The sequence below is a fragment of the Dendrobates tinctorius genome, unplaced genomic scaffold (genome assembly GCF_039654945.1).
Source record: "Dendrobates tinctorius isolate UK_male_01 unplaced genomic scaffold, ASM3965494v1 ptg000107l, whole genome shotgun sequence".
In the NCBI taxonomy this organism is placed as follows: Eukaryota; Metazoa; Chordata; class Amphibia; order Anura; family Dendrobatidae; genus Dendrobates; species Dendrobates tinctorius.
Genome location: NW_027361775.1, coordinates 13,790,436 through 13,803,878, shown reverse-complemented (window position 1 = coordinate 13,803,878; position 13,443 = coordinate 13,790,436). Strand labels below are relative to the sequence as shown.

General features: G+C 38.6%; 1 protein-coding gene across 3 annotated transcripts in view; it reads right to left on the bottom strand.

Annotated features, from left to right (window-relative positions):
• Window positions 1-13,443, bottom strand: part of CSMD1 (CUB and Sushi multiple domains 1) — a 2,734,739-nt gene that overhangs the window by 586,422 nt on the left and 2,134,874 nt on the right. For all 3 annotated transcript variants that reach the window (XM_073589180.1, XM_073589181.1, XM_073589182.1), the window contains exons 24-26: window positions 10,639-10,830; window positions 9,613-9,739; window positions 6,568-6,770 (exon numbers count right to left, since the gene is read on the bottom strand). In XM_073589180.1, coding sequence (XP_073445281.1) covers window positions 6,568-6,770; window positions 9,613-9,739; window positions 10,639-10,830 — 522 coding nt within the window. The remainder of the gene's footprint in view (window positions 1-6,567; window positions 6,771-9,612; window positions 9,740-10,638; window positions 10,831-13,443) is intronic.

Here is a 13,443-nt window from a genome sequence, read left to right as displayed (position 1 = left end):
TGGCCATTTGATGCATAAAGAGTTCATACATATTTTCAGCTTGCACAGGAGGTCTGTAGTAAATGCCTACAATCATGTCCTTTCCGTTGTTCTCTGCTTGTATTCTTACCCAAACAGTTCCACAAAACTCCCAGTCTCTGAAGTTTCAATCTCTGTGTAGGTATACGCTTTTCTAACTTAGAATGCAAAGCCTTCTCCTCATTTATCAAGTCTGTGTCTCGCAAATAAGTTGTTTCTTTCTTGCTTTTTATTCCAATCATGTGTATCGTCTCACCAAGTTTCAGTGATTCCAATTATATCATATTTCTTTTCCTGTGTTAGTAGTTCCAGTTCTCCATGTCTGTTGAGCATGCTTTGTGCTTTTGTATAGAAACATTTCACTCTGTGATTGGTTTCTTTTTCTCTAATATTTTTATTATTTAGTTTGTTTTTTGCCTTTGTTCTTCCTTTCGACTTCTAATAGCAGAGTTCTCAATAGTATTAGTCAGGTGTATGGCTTTTTCTGGCCTTTTGCTTCCCTTCCCACATTGTTCTAGTTTAAAGCTCTCCTGATGAGTGTAGCGAGATGACTTCCAAATACTTGTATTCCAGTCTTCCCAAGGTGCACCTCATCTCTAGCAAGTAGTCCATGGTATAGGGATTTCACTCTGTGATCCAGAAATCCAAATCCTTACTGACTGCACCATCAACATAGCTAGTTGTTCACCTGCAGAATCTTATTCCACCTCCTTGTCCATAGCCATCCACTAGGAGGATGGATGAGAAGACCACTTGCGGGCCCAGTTCTTTCACTTTCTTACCTAAGTTTTCAAAGTCACTGCAGATGGTTTTGAGGTCCATTCTTGAAGTGTCATCTGTCCCAACATGTATCAGCAGGAATGGGTAGTCATCTGTATGTCTGAAGAGTCCTGATATCCTGTCAGACACATAATTAAGTTTTGCACCTGGAAGACAGCATGTTTTTCTTGAGGGTATATCTGGTCTGCCTCTGTTCCTCTAAACACAGACTCCCCCATGACCACAACTCTCCATTTCTTCTTCACAATATTTATCTCTCTCCATCCAGGAGGACTCTGAGGGCGTGCAAGGGTGTTCTTTGTAGGCAAAGTTTTTTCTTGATGTATTTCTTCATTGATCTCCTGTGTGAGAGCCTGGAACTGGTTCCTGAGCAGTATGGGTGATTACTGCCTCCTGATCCTTCTGTTCCTCTGGGTCACATGCTTCCATTCCTCTGTTTCTTCAGGTGCACTTCAAATTTCTTCTTCTGTTTCTGTAACTTGAAGAGATAATTCAAAAGACAAAGCATTCCAAAGACATACTGAAAGGGAATTTAGATTGTGAGCCCCATCTGTGAAAGAGTCAATAATGTGTTTAAAGTACTGAATAATTAATGGTGCTATATAAATGAGTAAAATAAATAAAAAAATAAAATAAATAATTCTGTTCTCTCTAATAACTCTTCACCTTCCTTAATGATTTTCAATGTAGCTAACCTCTCTTCTAAATTTTGCGGCTTTTCCTCCAATGCGAACACAAACTTGCATTTCTGGTATGTGATTTCGGGCTTTTCCACTATTAGGTCTGTGAACATGTAGCAAGAAATGCAGCTCACCAAATGGCTGCTGGCCTCTTCTATGTTCTTATTGTTAATGAGATATGAAAATGGTGAAAACCGTGCCAAAATTCACATGATGGCAGCAAGCGTTCACTGATGTCCTCTTTTCCGCTGCAACGGTCAAAATCCACTGTTCTTTGAGCTAACGGAAACTCTTCACTTATCCCAGAATGCACTTGAAATATTCAAATTTTCTCCACAGGACTCCTCCCCTGGTTTACCAATGTCCTCCTTTCAGCTGCAACGGCCAAATTCCAGCGTTCTTTGAGCTTGGTGGAAGACAGTACACCCCTGATTCATTGTCACTTCAGGCCACTGCATTTATGAGCTACTGAACCAAAATGTGCACTCCTCATTGCATCAATTAGAGGCAGCTTTGCCTCTGCAGGATTAGAGGAGCACAGGGTCACTGAAATTGGCCAAATCCAGCACATTTCAAGGAAGTGATTACAATCTTTATAGGAAAAAGGTTAAAAGCAATCCACTATCTGCCTAAGAAACTGGCCACAGCTGGCAACAAGATGTAAACAGTAAAATTAAAAATCCCCATTCTTGACAACAAAGGATTATTAATAACAATTAAATTATAAAGTTGCATGTTTTTACAAACATTCTACAATTTTACCTACAGTGGGTCCAGAAAGTATTCTGACCCCTTTAAATTTTTCACTCTTTGTTTCATTGCAGTCATTTGGTAAATTCAAAAAAGTTAATTTCTTTTCTCATTAATGCACACTCTGCACTAGTGATGAGCAAGTGCACAAAAATTTCTACATTTCTGTTTTTTCAGTCAAGATGGGGTGCATAGTAGTGATGAGCGAGTGTGCTCATTATTCAAGTTATCCGATCATGCTCGGGTGTCCTCCAAGTATTTCGGGCGTGCTTGAAGATTATGTTTCAGTCCCCACAGCTGCATAATTTGCAGCTGCTAGACAGCCTGAATACATGTGGGGATTCCCTAACAAACAAGCAGTCCCTGCATGTATCCAGGCTGTCCAAATCATGCAGCTCTGGGGACTGAAACATAATCTCTGAGCATGCCCAAAATACTCGTTTGACACACGAGCATGATCGGAAAACTCGAATACCGAGTACGCTCGCTAATCACTACTCTGCACCCCATCTTGACTGAAAAAAAACAGAAATGTAGAAATGTTTGGAAATTCATTACAAAAGAAAAACTGAAATATCACATGGTCATAAGTATTCAGACCATTTGCTCAGTATTGAGTAGAATCACCCTTTTGAGCTAGTACAGCCATGAGTCTTCTTGGGAATGATGCAAGTATTTCACACCTGGATTTGGGGATCCTCTGCCATTCTTCCTTGCAGATCCTCTCCAGTTCCATCAGGTTGGATGGTGAACATTGGTGGACAGCCATTTTCAGGTCACTCAAGAGATGCTCAATTGGGTTCTGGCTGGGCTAGTCAAGAATGGTCAAAGAGTTGTTCCAAAGCCACTCCTTTGTTATTTTGCTGTGTGCTTAGGGTCATTGTCTTGTTGGAAGGTGAACATTTGGCTAAGTTTGAGGTCCCGAGCACTCAGCAAGAGGTTTCATCCAGACTCTCATAGTCTGGGAGTCCTTTGTGTGCTTTTTTTTATCAAACTCTGCGCGGGCTTTCATATGTCTTGCACTGAGGAGAGGCTTCCGTCGGGCCACTCTGCAGTGGGCTGCAGTGATAGTTGACTTTGTGGAACTTTCTCCCATCTCCCTACTGCATCTCTGGAGGTCAGCCAGGGTGATCTAGGGTTGTTCTTTACCTTTTTCAACAAGGATTTTCTCCCATGATTGCTCAGTTTGGCTGGATGGCCATGTATAGTAAGACTTCTGGTGGTCCCAAGCTTCTTCCATTTAAGGATTATGGCGGTCACTGTGCTCTTAGGAACCTTGAGTACTGCAGGCATTCTTTTGTAACCTTGGCCAGATCTGTGTCTTGCCACAATTCTGTCTCTGAGCTTCTTGGCCAGTTCCTTTGACCTCATGATTCTCATTTGGTCTGACATGCACTGTGAGCTGTAAGGTCTTATATAGACAGGTGTGTGCCTTTACAAATCAAGTCCTATCAGTAACACAGCTGGAATCCAATGAAGGAGAAGAACCATCTCAAGGAGGATCACAAGGAAATGGACAGCATGTGACTTAAATATGTGTCTGATCAAAGGGTCTGAATACTTATGACCATGTGATATTTTGGTTTTTCTTTTTTAATAAATTTGCAAAAATTTCTTCATTTTTGCTTTTTTCAGTCAAGATGGGGTGCAGAGTGTGCATTAACGAGAAAAAAATGAACTTTTTTGAATTTACCAAACGGCTGCAATGAAACAAAGAGCGAAAAATGTAAAGGGGTCTGAATACTTTCTGTACCATTTTATGTAAGATGATGAGCCAGTCCTTTTAAATTGTGCTCACCAAGTTTGTAAGAAGTTATGACCTATTCTATGAATGAAGGATGTGTGCAGATGACTGTAGATTCTCTTATCCAAGAAAATTGGGCCAATTATGTAAATGATACTCTGATCAAATTCTGATCAGAATGTGATCAGACTGTCAGAATAGTGTGCTCTGATTCTGTCAGATGAGAGAATTGGAGCACACATTTTGGAGACGCTTGAGAACCAAATTTCTACATCTACTCCATTACGTCAATATGCGGAAATTGTATTGCACTCAGATGTCATCCAAGTACAGTCTAATGTTTTCCACACACTTATTGACTTGCATGGCCCAGTGTAATCCAATTAGTAATTCAAACTAAGGGCCCAGTCACACATAGCGACTCACCAGCAAGCCCGACAATGATATGAACTTGTCAGGATCGCTGGTGTGTCGCTACATGATCGCTGGTGAGCTGCCAAACAGGCAGATCTTAGCAGCGATCAGGACAGCGACACGCGGGTAACAAGCTACACACGTCGCTTAGTTACCTGCAGTGTACGTTAAGATACCAGCACGCTGGTGCAGGGAGCTGGTAACAAAGGTAAACATCGGGTTTCTAAGCGCCGCACGGCACTGTGCAATTAAAAAAAACATGTTAAAGGCGTCATAGACTAAAATTGGTCTGAGTGAGATACAATAATTTGTCAGATTGCAGTTTTGCTGATAACACTGCCTTCTGCACCTGCCTTTATACTGTGTTATTTTGCTCCAACTTTATACTATGTGTTACTTTTCAATGTAATCCAGCCTTTAATAGTAATAAAATAGCTACCGAAAAGTGATCACTACAGAAGAAAAAGTGCTAGACTATTATGAAGTTCTGTGGACCATGTGATATGGAAGGTGCAATATTTTAAGATTATTTTGAAATGTACACAGTGACACTAAATAATAGGAAAAATCTAACTATGTATTGCCAGTAAAAACAGTATATAGATGCATCAAATGCCACCACGACAGATGGTATGCCAAATTAAGAAAATAGAATGCCACACTCTTTAGGATTTTTGTATAGCATGGTCATTCACCTGAAATTTGGATGAGTGGCTTGTAACGTAATTGGCAAATACATGCACCAGCCAAATTGTATGATCTGACTTGTGAATTTAAGACATGATGAGGACAATGTATTAAAAATTACCATATTGTCATACTTTGGGATACATAATACTCGCTGAACTGATTAGTAGGATCTGACAAATACTTCACGTTTGTGCTTCTTGACTCTACACACCTCTATGTAGCCACATCACAATGTTGCAATAAAAATAAACTATCTTCTAATTAGCAATGTATTTGTCTGTTGACAGTTTAGGAGCGTAGCACATTAAGTACATGTGATATCTACAAAATAAGGGTCACTTTATAAACTAAGCTCAGCCTGTGATTTTATGCTTGATTAAATAGTAATTAAGCTCTGATGAAAAATATGTAGCTTGATTACAATTAATATAATTGCACAAGTCAGTTTAAATCTTCATTTTCTACTTGCTGTGCAGAATCGGAGTGACAATGATCCCTTAATAATAGCCCATGAATGGAGCCACCACACAAATAATATAATTGAAAGTAGGAATTGAAAGGAAACAAGTTTACAAATGAAACTCTGATTCCCCCCCAAAAAGTTGCTTTTGACAGTCCCTATGAATATTTATTCCCAGCGTTGCATATTAAATAGATGCAAGAGATAGAAATGTTGTTTGGAACTTGAATTGAGTTGAAAAGTAAAGCGGGAGTCACACATAGCAATCTCGCTAGCGATATCGCTGCTGAGTCACAACTTTTGTGACGTAACAGCGATCTCACCAGCGAGATCGCTGTGTGTGACAGCGATCAGCGAGCGGTCCCCCTGCCGGTATCGCTGACCGCTGTAAGAAACCTCTGGACATTTTTTTCGTCACTGGTCTCCCGCTGGCCAGCACGCATCGCTGAGTGTGACAGGCGGGAGACCAGCGATCAGCTGTAAAAAATAGAATTAAAATAAAAAATATTGTTATTCTCACCTTCCGACGTCCAGCGCAGCCATCCTGCCTCTCTCCACGCTCCGGTCCCAGTGATCCTTTGCACGAATGACCGTGAGACTTCGCGCTCCCGCAAGACCGTGACGTCTCGTGGTCATTCTCGCAAAGGATTACTGGGACCAGAGCGTGGAGAGAGGAAGGCTGCGTGGGACGTCGGAAGGTGAGAATAACAATATTTTTTATTTTAATTCTATTTTTTACAGGGATGGCAAGCGATGCCGGGCACTCGGCATCGCTGTGCTGATCGCTGGTGAAGCTGTCTGTGTGACAGCTCACCAGCGATCACATAGCGACTTACCAGCGATCCTGACACCTTGATATTGGTGTCGGTATTGCTGGTAAGTCGCTATGTGTGACTCCAGCTTACGTCTATATTCATTTATTTGCTACATGGAGATGAAATTACTCAGGGGCATGTATATATACAGGAACATTTCCGGGCAACGTAGACACCAAATAATGTTAGATTTATAATGCGGCTTGTTATACGCACTTGAAAATTGTATGGAAAAACCAGACTTGCTGATGAAAAAATCGCTATCAAATTGTAATGTCAAGGAGTTGAATGTGCTGTGAATGTCCTCGGGGAGAGAAGAACCACTCCACTCTTTCAGAAGAACGTCGCTCTCTACAGGTCCATCCCATACCTTAAGGATATCATGGGAGACTTCGGTGTCAAAAACGATAAAGTGAAGGCTGCAAAAGAAAAAAGACCAGACAGTGTATGGAAAGTTTAGATGTAAATAATAAAATATGCATTGCACTGTCACTTGAAATCTAATGTTTGGCTGAAACGTACTGTAGAAGAAAGACAGCGAACATACTGTACAGCGCACACATACGCACACCAGAGAGACTTGCTGTACATTATGCATCTATCCAGATGTATTAGCAGTATATTTATATTGCATTTAGAAAACTTTCATGAAATTGTATATTCTAACATTTTTGTAATTTTATTGTTGGTCTTCTATAGGAAATGAGTTGTTATCTCACTAACATATATTGCAGTTCTGTGTTATGTTGCTGTCCGATATAAAAATATTAATAATCTTCATATTCCCTCTGGTATTGCTTTGAAATTGAGTTTTGAAATGAAAAATCAAGACGTTTAAAGAAGGCAAATACAGCATTCATTATACTGGTATTTGCTCCATTATGTGTGTATTCTAATTTGGTGGAAAATCACTCCATAAGCATCAATCATTTCTACATGCAGAGGTCGTTTAAATGATGTCCAAACATAATATGATGGTGAAATGCACGGAATAAATTCTAGGAGACTAATACATGGAACATTGGCTTTTGAAGGGTGTCAAATTTAAAATTACAACTTGTTTTAATGTAAAAGTTACCACCATCAACACAATTATAATATATGAGGTGAAACTAACAATGCTGAAATATGGAAAGAAAAGCAAATACGCTGTTGCTAGTTGGGAATATGATCCTGATCATATTTTGAAAAAAGTGGTTGTTAAAGATCAATTTAAAGTCTTAAGTTGCACTCACGTATCTATGTGATACGTCGGGTGCTGGCCATTTTTTTCTCAGACAACACTCAGTAGAATGGATATATTCACACAATCAGTAAAATCACAGGTCCAAGAGAGTGATCCATGTGACTCAGAACATGTCCATTTTTGGAATCCGTGACACATTGATGCAAATCTAAAGGCTTCCAATTTGTTTTGCATCTGTGTTTCACAGATCTGTTGCTTAGTGATAAATTTGAGTGAAAACATGTCACCTTCCAGGGATAATTTTTTTTGGCTTAATGACAAGCAAACCTCTCAGTGAGAAAAAAAAGAAGTGAAAAAAACAAGATCAACTAGGATACAACTAAGATGCAATTTGGATGTAACTAGGGTAATGCCTGGTAAATATCACTCCATTTTCCTCAATTGGTAACATCACACAGATATGTGCATATAAAGCCTTAAAGAAGCCCTCACTTCTATATTTTTTCATTGAATGTGTATATATGATTGTAATATAGTGTGAGTGCATTAATATACTAACCTACCACCGCTCCCTCCAGTGTCCAGCTCAGGTCTTCTCCTCTTCCCAGTGACGTCACTATGCAGCAGACTCTCCAGTAGCATCAGAATGAGGCTCAATACGCTTACATTGTAAATGAAACTCCTGGCTCATGCATAGAGTATAGAGTGAGCAAGCAAGTCGTAATTGCTGTGACGTCATTGAGAAAAGGAGAACAGCGCTGGAAACTGGAGAGAGCAGCAGTAGGTAAGTATATTAATACACTCACAGTACATTACATACATATATACAAAGACTTAATAATAAATATAAATGGGAGTGCTGTTATAGAGTGGTTATATACATTAACTAGAGTTGAGCGACTTTAGTTGGATCGGGTTTCATGAAACAAAATTCATTTCAGATGAAACTGGTCCGACTAGGGCAAAAAAGGTCGGAGTTTCGTCGGAAACCCGACCCCAATGCAAGTCAATGGGAAATAAAAGTCGGCATTGAGCGGATGAGATTCATCCACTTAATGCTGACTTTTATTCCCCATTGACTTGCATTGGGGTCGGGTTTCGGACGAAACTCTGACTTTTTTTGCCCTAGTCGGACCAGTTTCATCTGAAACGAATTTTGTTTCATGAAACCCAATCTGACTAAAGTCGCTCAACTCTAACATTAACTATATGTAGCTTGGTGGTTTAACATACATTGAATGAACAATTGTTATGTGAATTCGGCCATTCATATTTTAGACCATACAGGCAATTAAACACATTTAAAATGGCCATACATCAATACTATTTGTCCGATTGTAGAAGCCAACAAATGAATGATCTTTTGAGGTACAGTTGTGGCCAAAAGTATTGACAGCCCTGCAATTCTGTCAGATAATACTCAGTTTCTTCCTGAAAATGATTGCAAACACAAATTCTTTGGTATTATTATCTTCATTTAATTTGTCTTAAATGAAAAAACACAAAAAGAATTGTCCTAAAGCCAAATTGGATATAATAGATTAAAAATTCAAACTTCATTTTAGATTTTGGTTTGTGATTGGTTAGCTAAGCTCATTGCTTGCTTGTTACATTTCACCAGTTGAACTTTCATTAAGGTTGAAATGTTCTATTTTTATCAACATAAGGGTATGTTCCCAGAAACTTTGTTTTTTTCCGTATACTGTAGATGTGAACAACTAATTTCACTCAGTAACAATGTTACACTACTTGCATAAGGGATATTTTTTTAGCTTGACTTTAGATCCATGTGAAAAAAATCACAGCACTAGTCACATCTAATAACCAGACTAGTCCATGAAAATCCATCCGAACTATTTCTTGTAAATTGCAGGCAGCTTTTGCATCCATCCACCATGTCAGGTACAAGAGTTACACAACGAGGCAGTGACAGCAACAATTTGCAAGTGCTTTTTGACCGAGTTTTATACTGGTTGTCTGAACATAGCCTTAGTTTAATGTGTAAGGGAATCATTAGAGATAATATATTCAGTCCTATATGATATTCATTGTAAGATAAAGTACACTAGTAATACCTAATAGTCTTCCCAGGATCAGCTTCAAGAATCCAAGTGCAGTGTAAATTATTTTCATAAGGTGCAGGATAACCTGAAGATAGTATACGTCCAGATGCAGCAGCATATATCCGACCACCACATTCAGCTGTAAACATAAAATTTACATTACAAATCAGCAAAATCTCTTAATTTCTTTTACCAATCCATCAATGCATAGCTAAATGGAAATATCTACACAAGTAGCCAAAGCAAAAAATATACAGTATGCATATGCAATATCTTGTACAAGTTAAAAAAGACACAACTGGAAATTATGACCATTATTCATAATTTGTTAATAACCTGGTTGTTAACAATATACTTCAAATGTCATGCTCTGAAATAGCAGATCTGTCCTTCCTTTCCTCCGAAGCACAAACATGTTCTACATCATAGAGAAAGAGAGAGCGAGACAAACCGTTTGTGCTTCGGGGTGGCCTGTGGTCAGGTCTCTCCTTGTTTTCTCTGACTTAGATTAGGAAGATAAGACTCTGCCTATAGTCCTGCCCCAAATCAAGGCATCTGGTTAACTGAAAACTTCTAACACTGATTACACAAGAACCACGGGATGGATTTTTTCACCCCAGGTATGATTTTAATCAGTATAACAGTGGCAACATGACAATGCTGTAGTTTACTCAGCAAAATCCTGCTGACAGGTTTGCTTTAAGAAATCAAATAGAGATATTGTTTAGAAATTAAAAGGAGTGAAAGTATTTTTAAAACATTTATATGTTAGAATCTGCTCTATTTAGCAGTCTGTCAACAGGCAAAAAGGTCTCATGGCTATAAACAAATAACATTATTTAAAATATATATTACTTGTTTTCCTACCCTCTCAGGTCTTAGAGTTTCCTATCCTCTAGTTCCCAGTTTATGTCACAATTTAAATATTTTTGCTCCATCTATATTAAGTTTTTCCAACTGATGAGTGAGCTTTATTATACTGTTTGCAAGCCCTTTAAACAAATAAGACAAGGTATGCATATGAATGTATAACATTACCATTGCATGTTGGCAGAGGCTTATTCCACACTCTCCGATCGCCACTTAAACATGTCAAAATACTGCTCCCATGCATTGTATATCCAGGATTGCAACTGTACATAATAGTTGTATCAGCAAAGTGACCTTCATCACGTATCTTATAGCCATAGTTCGGTAATCCAGGATCTTCACATTTTATAAGGTCAAAGCCTGCAAAATAGAATGATAATATTTATAACAATAGGAAATCATCTAGTAACATAATGATATAATGGAAGTCATAAACAATCAGAAAGAGCAGTAGATGATTACACTGTCAGGCACGAAAATTTTTCACCAAGTGTCTCCTGACTATTGCCCCAAGAGCAGGGAATGAGCAGACCCATGGAAGTTCGGGTTCGTCCAGTTTGACTGAACTTTAGTCCAAATTGCAGTTAAGGTACCAGAACTGTACTCTAACTTTAACCTGAACCCCATAGAATTCAATGGGGACCTGAACTTTGGAGATGAAAAATCTCTCTCTCTCTCTCCTCCCCTGACTCTCGAACTGTAAAATGTACTTCTAGGAGAAGTCCATGTTCAAAGTTTAGCACCGGACACCAGGTGTCTGGTATGAACCTTGAACTTTACAGTTCAGGTTCGCTCATCTTTATCCAAGAGTCTAAACAATTACTACCATCATTACCAGGTGTAGTCTAGCCCATGAGAAAGATGGTTAATTTTTCAATAAGTCTTTAAAGTAACACATGGGAATCACAATTTGGAAGTTACCTGCAGGCACCACCGCTGTTAATAACCCCCTCCCCACCTCTGAACAGTGCATACAGCACATCTTAATTTACTGTGGCAAAATGACATATTATTGTGCCATCTGGATCCAGTATTAACTTAGCATAGTCTGTCTTCCAAAAAATACCAACAAGTATGTCTCAGTTCCACTCTCCTCCAAATGAGTTGATATGTACAGTAATAGATTTTTTTCAGTCCTTTGATTGTTTTTCTTTTCCAGTTCATCTTTTTGGGAACAACATTGCATGCCATGACAGGATCTGTGCTTGTACTATAATTTCCTGGTGCCAGCTGTTTTGTATAGCTGACATATACAGCTGACATTCCACCCTAATGTCTGTGATTGAGATAGCTATGATTTTGACTATTTATAATAATATTAATAGTAATTATATTTATATAGTGCCAAAATTGCACTTTACAAATAAGTGGTGATGCATATAAAAATATAAAGGCATCACAAAGTAACACATAGTTCAACAGTTACAGGAGGAGTGAAGGACCTGCTCGTAAGCTCACAATCTTTAGATTTAACGCATTCGCATTCAATACCTCAGTCAGAAGCAATTGCGGCACCTTGTCATAATAAAAAGTAATATTTCTACTGCAGTCATTGCACATGCTCCCTAATAAATTCTGAAAAAATTATGACCGAGTAATTTATGTCTTTTTCCTTATTCCCCCTAAAAATCTAATTATGTTTAATGCTCAAAAATGAAGCTACATAAAAATTAAATAATAGTCCTATACAAAATATGTTCACATACTGTACAGCTACATTGGTAGAAAAATAGGAGTTACAAAATGAAGTGATGCAAAATAAGTAATTTTCAAAAAACCTACCTTTGCTTTCAATTTTAAGTATTACAATATGAAATTAACTAGACACATTTGGTATGATCACAATCCTTGTAATAACCCATGGAATAAACTTATGTTATTTATACTAAATGGTTAATAGTATTTTTTATACTATCCCATTAAAATGTGGCATTGTTTTCCCCCAGAATCAATTTCTTGAAATGTTCGATTCACTCCAATACCATTCCCCATTATTGGTAATGTCACATGAACTAGAATGACTTGGGATCAGGAATATATCATATATGCTGCACATGCTGGAGGTGAGGAGGTGGAGAAGCTCTTTTTTAAGATAATAGAAACTGCACATGCACGGATAGCTGATCGGCCACTGGGATGGACAGATAGAGCTTGCAGATGGAATAACACAAGGGAGATCATTTCAGAAGATGGAAGTTGCCTTTTATGAACTTTTTTATAATTTTTGACCCCTTTGCGACCTGCACCGAACTGTTATGGCGCTCGTCGCTTCTCTACTTTTGATGTGGGCTCCAGTGGCGAGCCCACATATTTCCACGCACATGCCAACTCTTTTGAACATCTGACATGTGCCCAGAACAGCCACGGGTAGAATCACAATCCACCAGTGGCCATTAACCCATTTAATGACACTATGAAACTCTGACAGTGGCATTTAATGTGCGCTTCCAGCCATCAGGCCGATATCCGCCCATCGGTGACCCCCTTCATGTGATCGCAGGTCATAGAAGGGTTGGCATAACAATCAGAGGTCTCCTGGAGATCTCCATGATTGTCATTGACAGATTGCTATGAACGCTGCCCAGAGGTCAGCACTCATAGCAAGTGAGGTTTTCTGCTACATACAGGTGATCCGATCATCTCCTCTATGTAGCAGAGCTGGGTTATGGCAGCTTCTAGTCTCCCATGGAGACTATTGAAGCATGCCAAAAGTAAAAAAGAAAGTTTTCAAAATTATTTAAAAAAATGAAAGTTTAAATCACCACCCTTTCGTCCCATTCAAAATAAAACAATAAAAAAATCAAACATACACATATTTGGAATCGCCACATGCAGAATCACCCAATCTATCAATAAAAAGAGATTAATATGATTGATAAACGGTGTCGAGAGAAAAAGGTAAAAATGCCAGAATTACGCTATTTGGTCACCACAACATTACATTAAGATGCAATAGCGGGTGAAGAAAATATC